Source organism: Prunus persica, chromosome G2 (assembly GCF_000346465.2).
Source record: "Prunus persica cultivar Lovell chromosome G2, Prunus_persica_NCBIv2, whole genome shotgun sequence".
Taxonomy (NCBI): Eukaryota; Viridiplantae; Streptophyta; class Magnoliopsida; order Rosales; family Rosaceae; genus Prunus; species Prunus persica.
Genome location: NC_034010.1, coordinates 29,715,804 through 29,728,314, shown reverse-complemented (window position 1 = coordinate 29,728,314; position 12,511 = coordinate 29,715,804). Strand labels below are relative to the sequence as shown.

At 39.7% G+C, this 12,511-nt stretch overlaps 3 protein-coding genes across 6 annotated transcripts; 1 reads left to right on the top strand and 2 right to left on the bottom strand.

Annotated features, from left to right (window-relative positions):
- LOC18787498 lies at window positions 275-3,568 on the top strand. Of its 2 annotated transcripts, none has more exons than XM_007221102.2 (6): window positions 275-877; window positions 1,050-1,364; window positions 1,446-1,685; window positions 1,791-1,946; window positions 2,072-2,898; window positions 3,036-3,568. In XM_007221102.2, exons 1-6 carry the CDS (start codon window positions 605-607, stop codon window positions 3,073-3,075), a joined length of 1,851 nt encoding a protein of 616 aa, XP_007221164.2. In that variant the 5' UTR covers window positions 275-604; the 3' UTR covers window positions 3,076-3,568. The 2 variants fall into 2 exon arrangements, with proteins under 2 accessions (XP_007221164.2, XP_020411918.1); XM_020556329.1 differs by having other exon boundaries at window positions 276-877; window positions 2,072-2,938.
- Window positions 3,884-7,147, bottom strand: LOC18787061 (growth-regulating factor 7). Of its 3 annotated transcripts, XM_020556406.1 has the most exons (5): window positions 6,711-7,147; window positions 6,504-6,629; window positions 6,102-6,272; window positions 5,486-5,897; window positions 3,884-5,188 (listed from the first exon to the last, which is right to left on the bottom strand). In XM_020556406.1, exons 1-5 carry the CDS (start codon window positions 6,763-6,765, stop codon window positions 4,390-4,392), a joined length of 1,563 nt encoding a protein of 520 aa, XP_020411995.1. In that variant the 5' UTR covers window positions 6,766-7,147; the 3' UTR covers window positions 3,884-4,389. The 3 variants fall into 3 exon arrangements, with proteins under 3 accessions (XP_020411995.1, XP_020411993.1, XP_020411994.1); XM_020556404.1 differs by having other exon boundaries at window positions 6,504-7,147; XM_020556405.1 differs by having other exon boundaries at window positions 3,885-5,188; window positions 6,102-6,269; window positions 6,504-7,146.
- LOC18787143 lies at window positions 10,296-12,247 on the bottom strand. Its single transcript, XM_007220458.2, has 2 exons — window positions 12,003-12,247; window positions 10,296-10,675 (listed from the first exon to the last, which is right to left on the bottom strand). The coding sequence occupies exons 1-2, from the start codon at window positions 12,123-12,125 to the stop codon at window positions 10,580-10,582; spliced, it is 219 nt and encodes a 72-aa protein (XP_007220520.1). The 5' UTR covers window positions 12,126-12,247; the 3' UTR covers window positions 10,296-10,579.

Genomic DNA, 12,511 nt, shown 5'->3' with positions numbered 1-12,511 from the left:
TGTGTGGTAGACGGCATACCAAAGTGAGATGTCAGTGGTCATTCTTTGTTGTTTCTCCTTGTTAATGCTTATGGCGGACTTTTCTGAAGCAACTGCTTTCAAATATTCACCTACCTTTAAACACACAGAAAGAAAGAAAGAAAGAAACAGAGAATTCAGAGAATCCGAGAAAGTTTGACTGTTGTACTGAAATGCACTATTTCTAACTTTGTAATGACTCAAATGCATCTCAAACTGCATCTTTTAGTGTTTAGTAATGACTCAAATGAAACTCTTTTGCTCAGGGATTATGATTATATGATTTCATCACATCTTACTACTATACTAACTTTTAATGTTACTCTTTTCTTTTGCAGCTCTCTCCCTCTTTCTTTTTTTATATTTTTTTAATACGGACAAATAAAGCAAAAGCAAAAGCTAAGCCCTCCTCCCCATCTTTGCCTCAGCTTTCAGCATTCTCGAGAGTATTTAGTCTGACACAGTGCTCCATTAATATCCTCCATGCCACAAGAAAACAGCATTTCCTTTAGCATTATATACTGCAAATGTTAACGTTATATGTTCACACATACAGTGAAAGTCCTGCCAGGCTGCTCCTAAATGCATGTTGTTTAGCATTAATTCAAAACATACCAACTACTCAAACAAGAAGCTCCTATATCCCAAAGAAATCCCCACGCTTCATATAATAGGATCAGTTGGTTTTACCATTATTGTAGTTTTTGAGTTTTTACCAGTCAACATTTTCATGGGGAAGATTGGAGGGGGCTGGTGGTTGACTGCGGTCAAAAGGGCTTTCAGGTCTCCTACCAAGACTGAGAGAAGCAACACCAGAAGGAGAGAAGAACTACACGAGCAAGAGGATCATGAAGAAAAGGTACAAACTTTGCTACAAGGCTTTGTATAGACAGATTTATTACTGCATGTTTGTTTGTTAACTTCGCTATGGCTAGCTCTGTGTTCCTTGTTCACCAAAATAATTGAAATCTGTAAATGAAGTACTTGTTCACCAAATTATTGAAAGTCGGTTTTTGCGTATGCTTTTGCAGAAGAGAGGAAAACGCAGATGGATTTTTAGGAAGCCTGTGAGTCAGGAAACAGTTATACATGTACAACACAGTGAAGCAAGAAGCTTAAGTCCTACCACCTCTGCTGATGCCAGAGCCGCCACTCAAACTGCAACTATGGCAGCTCAACATGAGGCTTCTTCTGATGCTCTTGCCATGGCCGTGCCCACGACAGCAGTTGCCACAGTGCAAGCAGCAGTGGAAGCTGTTCGTTTAACTAAGTCTAATTGCAGGCCTTCCATTTTCGTTAGAGACTATGCTGCCATTGTTATTCAGACTGCCTTCAGAGGATATCTGGTAATTGATAAATTTTAACTAGCCAATGCCATGTATATATAACATAATAGCTCCATTGATGGATTTTGGTAAATGTTTAAGGCGAGAAGAGCTCTTCGGGCGCTCAAGGGGCTGGTGAAACTTCAAGCACTGGTGAGAGGCCACAATGTTAGAAAGAGGACAAAGATGACTCTAAAATGCATGCAAGCTCTGGTTCGAGTGCAAGCTCGGGTTCTTGACCAACGGACAAAGAGGCTTTCATATGAAGGCAGCGCAGATTCAATCTTTAGTGATCCCAATAGCTTATGGGGATCACATTTCTCAGACAGGAGGAAGTCCATTGTAAGATATAATTAATTTATCCAATATGGTTTAAGTCATTATTATTTTTTAGGAGTTAAAAGCTTCATCTGTGATCTCTGTTTACTTGATTGTGTATTAATGCAGTCAAAAGATGAAGAGAGCGGCACCGTAGATGATCTGATCCATTGGGATGATGTCCACCCAAAGACATTAGAGCAAATTCAGGCCATGCTACACAAAACAAAACAAGCTGCCTTGAAACGTGAAAGAAGTACCATTTCTTGTGCCTTCTCTAACCAGGTCTTGATCATCTACCACATGTTCTGTCTTTTTAGTTTCTGTAACATCTGTGCACATTCTTTAACTTCTGCAATTAGAGCTCATAACTTCTAACTTTTATTTTGTGCATGGTTTCATAAAAAAAGAAATGGAAAACCGGCAGTGGTGACCAAGATGTTGGTCATGAGCATGAGGAGCTAGAAGAGAAATTTAATTTGCTTGATGGGTGGACAAGAAGAAAGCAATGTGAGAATTTTGCAGGCAGAGCTTCATGTGATCAGCAAAGAGACCCCATCAAAACCGTTGAAATGGACACTTCTCGACCTTACTCTTATTCAAGTACCCCCAATTCCAAAAGAGCAGATCATCAATATAATTTTCAGAGCCAGCTGCACTACCACCAACAACAACAAAGAGTGCCTCTGACTCCTCAGTCATATGATCCAGTTGCCTCTGCTTTACATCAAGGCCAGACAAGTCCCTCCCTCCAATCACCAATCACACCATTTGCATCCATCCCAAGAAATCTTCAAGTGAACTCAGCTAGTCCTCGTTGCAGTGTTAGAGTTAGAGGAGATCAGAGGAACCATCCAACGCCTCCACATACACCCAACTTCAACTTAGGCTCCACTAATTTCAACAATGGGTTTGTGGGAGTGATGAGTGGTTCTGAAGTGCCAAACTACATGGCTGCCACAGCATCAGCCAAGGCTCGGCTTAGGTCACAGAGCGCACCAAGGCAAAGGCATTCAACGCATGACAGAGAGAAGCCAGGGTCTGCAAGAAAACGCTTATCGTTCCCAGTTCCTGACAATGGCACTTCAGATTCTAACTTGAAAAGCCCAAGGTATAACAACAACATGAACGGAGGCCATGCTGTTCGACTGGAGCATAGGGCTAGTATGTCTTCTTGTTTTACAGATGGTGAGACATCTCCAACTTCCAGTGGTGATCTCAAAAGGTACTGGTTGAGGTAAGAACCACATGCAATGACAGTATGATAATATGATTAGGTGAGTGATTAAAGGAACAACTAACTAACTTTTAATTCACTGGATCTTGTTTAATTAGTCTTTCAATCCAATAAAGTTATCTTCTGTTGAGTTTCAGCTGTCACATTGTTGGTGATGTAGACATTTCTTCAGCATAGCACTAAAATGCATTTAGCCCAAGATAGCACAGATTTGAAAGATCCATGCAATTTTCACAGCGTCAAGTGGCATTCAACTTTGGGGAAGGTGCCTTGGTGTTGACTAGTTTAGCAAATGTAATTACTCAGACTGAGACTAAACCCTGAGTTAACAGGCATCAATCAAATTATATGGGCTGACAGTGTATGGCCTAAGCGAAAAAATGTAATTCCCGTTGAAACCAAGTTTTTCTCCCTCTGTACTCTGTATTGTGACTTGTGAGTCTGTCACAAACGAATCTGGGCCTAACAGAAGCTAAGTGGACCAATTGGAAGACAAACTCAGTCTGCTCAGAGAGAGCGAAGAGCATATCAATCAGTTTAAAATAAATCTCAGGGATATGTGCAGACGAGCCGGATATTGAACGAAGTAGATGAGATCATTTCTTCCAATGTTTCTGCTAATAATAGCACTAATAAAAAGAATCAGCATCAGCAGTGACTGGTAGCCGTGGAACCGGTTAGAATAATAGCAACAGCTTCTTACTTTAACCGGCAATAAGCCACAGATATTTCTCCTACAACCCGGAGATGGTTATTGCAACGTATTATGAACCATGATCACATCGTCTGCATTACGTCTGTGCACTTTTCCAAGAAAATGCACCATAAAGAGACAAAAACAAAGGATTATATTAATTCTTATGAACAACGGACAGGCAGCTGAAAAATATGTGCACAACTCTTAACTCCCTAAATAGGAATTTTGGAGACATTCTACCATAATATTTAACATGGTTGGATTATACAGCAAGCCCCTTGAATGGTATAAGAATGAAAGAATCTGATACCTGAGTTCAGAAGTATACAAATATGATTTGTCAAAGATTGATGAACATGATTACAAATGTTGGAGGCAAATTATGGATGGGCCAAAAAGTATATTATCAATTTGATGGTAAGCTCATCATTAGTAGAAGAATCTTGCATAAACAGTGGAACCCTGTTGGGGGAAGAAAGCAGTCTACAAGTCAATGCAGATATTTCTTCCGACATAGATCCAGACATACGCACACAGCCCCTAATAGGCTTAGTATACGCAAAATATTGAAGTGATCTACCACAAGCAAAAAGGTTAACAAAGGTTCTTCAATAAAAACGACAGAATACAGCAAGCTTGGAAAATTAAGAGAAATCTTGTCACCGAGTTCAAAACTCACTTCGAGAATCACAACGAAACTACCCCAGTTCATCTTTTGTAGTCAAAGAACCAGCCAAAACAACTACCAAACTAAACCAAAAGAACATGGTTTTCGTGGAACAAGGAAAAATTGATTATGCTTTGTTCTGATTCAACCACAGAGAAACAATCTCTGGCTGCTTAGCCCTTGAACTTGCAAGGGTTGGGCTGCTATTACCACTACTATCAGACAGTGAAGCAAACGTCTTCTGAAGAACCCCAGATGGTGATGAAACCGTTGTCGCCAATGGGCTACCCAATTCTCCATTGGCAGTAGCAGCTGTTATAGGAGACGATGGATTTGAGGCTGCGCTGGTCGTGGGTTTTAGGACCTCAGCTAATGGCCCGCCTGGTGCCGAAGCAACCCATGAAGGAGGGCTGAGCCATGTTGAAAGCCCTGGCTTCATACCATTTCCATTGTTTCCTAAGCTCATTTGCGTCTGACCCATTTCCTCATTGATGGAGTTGTAACCTCCCATTGACAGTGTAAGGGAAGAAGGTGAGAGCTGCCCACTTGATGGAGCAGAGCTATTGTCTTTGTTGTTAACAGAGTTGGCCATGGTGTCTTCATTTATCACTGTTTTGGACCACGCGTCAATAAAACATCTTGGGGTTTCTTCCAACAGAGGATTGTCTAAAGAAACCACATCTGGATTGAGAAACATATTGCACTCGTTGTCTGGTTGATCCTCTCCGCCGGCGTTGAAATTTGTGTACGAATTCAAATTCAAGAAACACTCGTTTTCAGAACGTTGGGCGAAAATAGAGGAATTAGCATCAAAGAAGGGGATCTTGGAGTTTAGCTCTGTTTTGCTCTGCATCAGATGCTGCCATTGTGGATCAGAAGTGGCCATTTGAACAGGTTCTCCTTTCATCATCAGCCAGTCCAAGCTCCTGGAATGATATATACAAACACAAAATTATGAAAATGAAACACCCACAAATATAATTCGTGATAAATTGGAAGTACCACCATTCCCAAAAAACTTGTACATATGTTTGCGAATATTTGGTTCTCTGCTTTCACAAGTTTGAGTTCTACTAATTTATTAAAGACTACTAGTACTATTATTCCAAACACCTCCTTTCCTTTTCTTTCCCTCGCGTCCAGTCCAAACCAAACCTCAAAAGGAAAAGGAAAAAACAAAAACATATCAGATTGAAGAATGAAATTGAAAACCTATCACCTACCTAGGCTCTCTGTCTGATGAAGCAGAGTTCATAGAATCAAAAGTTGCAGCCTTGACAGTGTCCCTATCCAGAAACATAGGAGACTGATGGTATGGTTGAAGAGTAGATCCAATAAACTGAGTCTGGCAAACATTCTTGTTGATGGATGTGGTGTTAGAAATTGACACAGTTGCCGGGGACATGGTAGGAGGAGCTTGATTGATGTCATGGCGAACCCTCTTGGTTGTGGTGTTGGCATGAACTTCCACATGCTTTCTTGAACGGGGACGGCCTCTGTGCATATGGCGCTCACAGTACTTCTGGTCAGGCGCCACATCTCTTGAACACCTCCATTTCTTTCCATCTGTTCTCTTGCACCTCCCTGGCTCTGGATCTGTACTGTTTGATAGCCTAAGATTGAAACCGCTACTCACTGCGTGCCAACCGAAACAGAGCAAAATACAAAGATGGTTACTTTAAAGGAAGACGAGTGATGAATAAAACCCAACACATAAACTAGAACAAAGAGCTGAAAACCAATCAAACTATTATTAGCTAGAAAGAAACAGAGACTTTTGGGTGGGAGTTAATCTGATGAAAACAAATTGAGAGCAAAAACAGAGAGAAAGGTGAGTACAGGGTGATTGAGAAATAGTTGGGCCTGAGGGAGCTCTGTTAATTGGGAAGAGGAGATCACGAGGCACAGGGAGAGATGCAACCATATACTTGTATATCATGGCTTGTCTCTCAAGCTCTTTCCACTGTGTATTTGTAAAAGGAAAGCCCAAAGATGTCGTCATCCCTCCTGCTATACATAATACATGTATATTATCAAACATCTGTGGCTCGGACGAAAGAAACAACCTTTATTCTCTTTTCATAATTACAGATTCAATCTTTCAAAGGACAGAGAGACAGAGAGACAGAGAGAGAAAAGAGAAACATTGGTTTGTTGTATGAACTAATCTTATATAAGAAGAGAGAAAGAAAGAAATGTTTGGACTTTGCATTTTGACTTGAAAAGAGAAGAGTTACAAACCTGGGGACCTGAAGGCGGTATGATGAGCAGAAATAGAAGTGTTTGTTGTTATGTTTGAAATGTCAAAAGGCTGCAAACCTCTTAAAACTGGACCGCCACTAGAAGAAGAACCAGCTGCAGCAGCAACTGCAACATCGTATACACTATTATTATTAGGATAGTTTTCAGTCACAGGGGGTCTGTTACATGTGGGACCATCAGCTTCACCTCTTTCTGATGATGAAAATGGACGACGGTGATTATCACGATGAACCATCATCATCTTCTTCTTACCAGGCAAGGCAAATGATTCTGTACGTTGCAGGTTGCTCACAAACTCAAACCAAGATCCTATTTTCTTCGGTTTCCTTGTGTGAGACGCCAAAAGCTTTGTTCACTCCAAAAAAATATAAAATAAAACCAGTTGCCTTATTTGGGAAACTACCTTTCCATGAATATCAAACATAAAAAAATGGAAGCTCTTGCCCAAAAACTTAGAGACCAACTTTTTGGTTCTACGTCCAGGAAAAGCTTTATGCTTGTCTAATGCTTTCTTATGGGGATTTTTCAGAGACACTGACGACATCATCGTCAAGTCTCAAGATATAGAAAGAATACAACAATAGACCCATATCTTATTATCTTATCTTTCTCTTTCTCTCTCTCTCTTTTTCTCTCTCTTTCAATGTCTCTTATATTTTAATGAAATTAAATGAAGTTATCTCTGACGGTGATACTAGTATTACGTGGGATTTATGATTTGATTAATGGGTTGCCGCCATTCTCGGCCTCTGCTTTGCTTCCATGCTTCCAACATTCGCACACCATGCTTGCTACTTGACAAATACACACATCTTCTTTTCTCACCCTCTCTCTCTCTCTCTCTCTCTCTCTCTCTTCTCTTTCATCATTACTGTAGCATCTATCGTTTTCTGCATGTAAGGCTAAAACCCGTACAAATCTGATCTTTTCTTTTTCTTTCCATTCTTATGAATTGGCCACTTTGTTAGCAAACCCTCTTCCTTTCTTTCTTGTATACAAGATAGGCAATGATTATCTATCTAGTGGTGCGGTGACTGGTGATTTTATGTACAAGGCGAGCAGCATCGACCATAAAAAATGTTACATCTGCTATGCTGCTCCATGATTCACTATTGTCTTTTTCTTTCTTAATCTGAATCAGTATTTCGAAATTGGGTTTAAACATCTCCTCACCACCGCATACTTTGAGCAAAAGTTTGATTAATATTCATCAACTTCTCTTGTCATGTTAATGTTATTACGTGACAGTTTATAGTCACTTGTTTTGTTATTTTGATGTTTTTGTTTTTGTTTTTTTGGTAACTAACTTTAAAAAAGACATCATGTTCGTGTTTGCTGTCAATGCCTCTACGACTAGGACAAGGACTAGGAGGGCCCAACCCAACAAACCCTTCAAACATCTCAAATCTCAGTCGGCTAATGAAATAAGGGATCTTTCTTTATTTGCCAATTTAATAAGATTAAAATAAACAATGAGTGAGGAAAGGAAATAATAAATAAACAAAAGAAAGCAGAAACCAAGAAAGGATGAGAACGGCGTCAGATTTGTCGTGTTAAGCACCGTTAGCCCTTTGGTTGCATCCGGAGGTGCAGTGGCCGAAGACGTGATGCGTTTGCGTTAGCTAAATGTGTAAAGAGAGCCCCACTCGCTCCTCTTAGCGCGTCGTCGGTGAAGTCGAAACGCATAGACGGAGAGTGAACCGGGCATACAATACAGAAATGACAAGTGGGGTGCACGCGAGGGGGTCGTGGTGATGGGAAATTATATAAGTAAGGAGGATAGCGACTACACATGAGCTGGTGACAAAAGGATTGGATTCTGGGCCACTTTTGATCTTCTTAAGATTTTTATTTAATTTGTATGGGCTTTTCTTTTGTAAAATATCTCCCATAAATTAACACCAAATAAAAGCAACCACTTCCCACTCTTGTTCTATTCTTCTGCTTGGAAGTTGGATGGAAGTTGGATTGTAGTTTTATCACCATTTAATCAAACACTTAAATGTAATCACCTCATTAATTACTTCACAAACAACCCATAACTGCATTTGTATGCCTTAATTAATTGTCTCTGAAAGATTTGGTCCAACCATGAAAGTTATTCAGCTCCAATGGGTTGGATCAAATTTCAAAAACAGTTGTCGCTCTCTAGAGTCAGTCAACAACCTTTCTACCCTCCGCTCCAAATCTAATAAATGGATTGCATTTTTTTTTACCCCCTGCAAATACTTTTTCCTTTCTTTATACAAGCGATATTGATAGAATTCAAACACATAAACTCGATTGCATGAATAACTACTCTTCGTCATTTGACTTACAAGCCCATGAGTAATACGATGTTACACAAGAATATACAGGAATATAACAAGTTTCTAATTTGGTGACACAAACAAGTGGTGGCAGAAAAGAAATGGGGGATGTCTGAGAATAAAAGGAGGAAGGGTTTAGGGTTTCAAAGGAAATGTTAGGGGACTTGGGAGATGGAATGGGGGATGAGGTGGCAGCTTGGGGGAATGGCAGAGGAGAGAGGAGAGAGGAGAGGGTGAATTGAATTGAAATGAATTGATGGGTTGGGTTGGGAGGGACACAGCTAGCTGGAGGGGTGAAATGGGATGTCCCCATCATCTGCAATGTGCAAAGACAAATACCTCTCTCTCTTTTCTTTCTCTTTCCCTTTGAAATTGAACTCCTGCCTTTCCTCTTTATCGCCACCTCCATTTGGAATCCTGACTGTTTTACTCTCACCTATTTTCTATCAAGGTTTGTGTTTTCTTTTAGTCCAAAAGAAAAAACACAAAGCTCTCTCTCTCTCAAATGCACATGCATGAAAATAACCATGTCCGCATATATGATTGTTATATGATGCATAAAGAGTAAGAGGTCCATGTGCCATGCAATGGGGTGCAAGTCCAACGTATATATGAATGATTATGTATGATATAATGATAATAGTTAGGGTTGCTTAGAAGAGAAGTGTGTGTCTCCGACGAAGGAACAATCCATTCACTAACAACGCTATCTAATCTATCGGCGTGGACGGCTTCATTTTGTTTGGTTGAATGATTGAATTTGAATTGATGTTGTTGATCGATGAATTCGAAGCTACCACCGCCAAGGAAACAAACACCAACTCTTTTTATTCTATTATTTTAGGATTTAATTATTCTTTGTCGTCAGCACTGAGAAGAACCCACTCAGCAACTGATGATGTCTATCATTTTATGATTAGGCTTGCTCTGTCTGAACCAGCATCGTCATCTGGTCATGGTCAGGGATGGGCTCTTCTATCTCAAGGGACCACATACTTGATATTCATTCCATTTCCCAATTGTTTTGTTTTTGGCTAAACGCAAGGAACACTCGACCTTTTTCATTTTTGTCACTTCTTTTTCCCAATGCCATACCATTACCATCCCTGCTTTTCTATTTTTTCCTCTTTATGCACATAGGATAAGGATAGGAGGAGGGGTACGGACGGTGCCTTCTCTTTCTGGAAACAATTCATGGTACAGCTTCTGAGTCTGAGGTCCACCACTTAATGAATGTATGTCATCCTCCTCCTCCTCCTCCTCCTCCTCCTCAGAAAGGGAAGGGAACAGGGGAGAATGGGCTTTGCTCCCTTCGCCTCTTTTCTTGACTTGACCAGTTCTAGATTGGGCCCTGCAACCAACCAACGCTACCAACCCCTCCGGTTTTTTTATTTTAGCTCTAAATAAGCTTCACAATCACATGGAACAAATTTGACACACCCAAAAGCACATACTACAGCCATACCATAAAAATTTCAACGACATATTCATAGCCATAACCGATAGTCGGATGCATAATTTCTCTCAGACCTAGTCACTGTTTTCATCTGATACGAGAATACAAATACTCAAAAGTATTCTAGTAAATCACAAATGATTGGGCATACCAAACAGACCAATTATGTCATAAGTAATTATTCTTTGCAAAGGGAGGAGAAACTACATAGAAACCATCTGCATAAAAACACGAGACAAAAAGGATCTTTCGTGCCACAGGATTCAACTGCACTAGCATTCTCAAGGCATCTATTCAGCTGCTTCTGCAGGTTGTGAAGCTTCAGTTTGTTTTAAACTTTCGAGAGTTGAAATTCGTCTATCCAATGACTCATGGAGGCCTCTCACCTGGAGAAACAAAGAAAAAACATTCACAATTCTTCTATCCTTTAAATGCCTAGAAACTATTAAACACTCATGGCAGTAAAAATGCAACCCCTAAAAGGCCGGATATAGTAAAGATCCCATCATGTCAACATAAGAACACAAATCAAACAAACATGCATGCGAAAAAATACCATTGCATCATAAGTGCTTCTTAGGTAGCTTTCTCAAAATTTGAGTCAGCGGAGTGGATAGTGAATTTACAGGTTGCATGTGTGCGTGCGTGGGAGCACCTGTGAACAGTTTTAAAGCACGGATACTGTCATTCTTCATGACCAGTTCCAGCAGCATTATGTTATTAGCAAAATTGCTTTTACCCAATCAACAGAAAGGACTGGTTAAATCAAGGACTCTTTTCTTGTCCTAAATAGTAAGGGATGCTTGTTTCACACCACAAAAGGATACATCATACACAATTTATTTTAAAGATAGCCTATAAACATACGCGGTCGACTGTATACATAGCCTTAGTTTTAATTGAAATCATCTCTTTTTTTCCCTCAATTTGGTAAGCAAATCAGTTGAAAAGAACCAATAGGGGTACCCGCTAAAATCAATCCAAATGACTGCAAGTAGACAATCAATAGATAAAGATAATTGATTGCTCTAAAGAGCAACCATCAAAGCTCACACGTAACTAGTAGATAGGGATCCAAAACAGGATGCAAAAGAGGGAAATATAAATTTTTTGAGCTCAAACTAGACAAAAAGAATAAAACATTACGGACGGGTTATGATTCGTTCATAGCCAGAAGGGGAACTATAAAAGACCATTAGTGATAATTTTCTGTGCAACATAATCGGTCTACATTGTTTATAATATCAACATTCTGTTTTCAATCTTCCTCTGCAAACATAACTTGAACTACCTAAACCCACGATGGAAACCACAATACCAATCAATGTCATCAATGGCCGAAAGAATTTCAAATGCCTCACTCCTCCTAAACAAACTAATTTGACCTACTCAGCAGCAATTCATGATATTTACTCAAAAGCTTTAAGAACCAATGTCTTTTTAATTCCAAATAATAAAAGCAAATGTTCATCAATCATTTTCTGCAAGTTTGTTTTTAACTTTTCATAATCGATTTTGAGCCTAACAGCCGTGGGGTTTCACAAATATAATAGAAAAAACAACATATTTTTTACACACCCATTTTCAAGATCCACTTGAAGATTCAACATTCCGTCTACACATAAAAATGGAAGGTACCGAAATGAGGGAAAAGATAAAGACCTAAGAATTGGGGATGCAAATTCTAAAAAAAAGAAAGAAGAAAAGACGTACCTGTTGAGAAATGGCCTGGTGGGCAACCTTGTAATCATTGTGAAGGATATAGAGCCCAAGAAAGGACGCCACCGCAGCTCCGCCGAAAAACGATGCCAATCTCACTCTCAGAACGTAACCCATCTTCTTCTCCTCCTTTTTTTTTCTTTCTTCTTTCTTCGTTTTGGCTTTTTGGCTTTGCTTTCTGATCTTCAATTCTATGTAGCCTTCGACCAACGCGACGTCGTTTAAACAACTGGGCTTTTAGACACGTCCCTTTCGCACAAGTAGGCGTGCTTATAACCCATAACGGATCGTATTCGTATATTCTTGGACCTACTAAATTTCAGCTTGGCACCATGTTTTCTAAATTGTAGCAATGCTGCTTCTTGAATTATTTAATGTATAAGTAAAATTACAATCCTCAAACCAAGAACAAGACTTGCCATATGAACAAATACCTTTCCACTCGAGATTGTGTGTTTGAATTCGTCTCCCCAATAGCACGTGTATATAAAGAGAAAGATGTC

Coding starts and splice junctions, on each gene's coding strand:
- LOC18787498 (XM_007221102.2), top strand. CDS start 605: ATGTTGTTTAGCATTAATTCAAAACATACCAACTACTCAAACAAGAAG. Junction 1,365..1,445: donor CTGCCTTCAGAGGATATCTG/GTAATTGATAAA, acceptor TAAATGTTTAAG/GCGAGAAGAGCTCTTCGGGC. Junction 1,947..2,071: donor CTTGTGCCTTCTCTAACCAG/GTCTTGATCATC, acceptor TCATAAAAAAAG/AAATGGAAAACCGGCAGTGG.
- LOC18787061 (XM_020556404.1), bottom strand. CDS start 6,765: ATGATGATGGTTCATCGTGATAATCACCGTCGTCCATTTTCATCATCA. Junction 5,898..6,101: donor AACTATTTCTCAATCACCCT/GTACTCACCTTT, acceptor GTTGGCACGCAG/TGAGTAGCGGTTTCAATCTT. Junction 5,189..5,485: donor TCATCAGACAGAGAGCCTAG/GTAGGTGATAGG, acceptor ATATCATTCCAG/GAGCTTGGACTGGCTGATGA.
- LOC18787143 (XM_007220458.2), bottom strand. CDS start 12,125: ATGGGTTACGTTCTGAGAGTGAGATTGGCATCGTTTTTCGGCGGAGCT. Junction 10,676..12,002: donor ACCAGGCCATTTCTCAACAG/GTACGTCTTTTC, acceptor TTGTTTCTCCAG/GTGAGAGGCCTCCATGAGTC.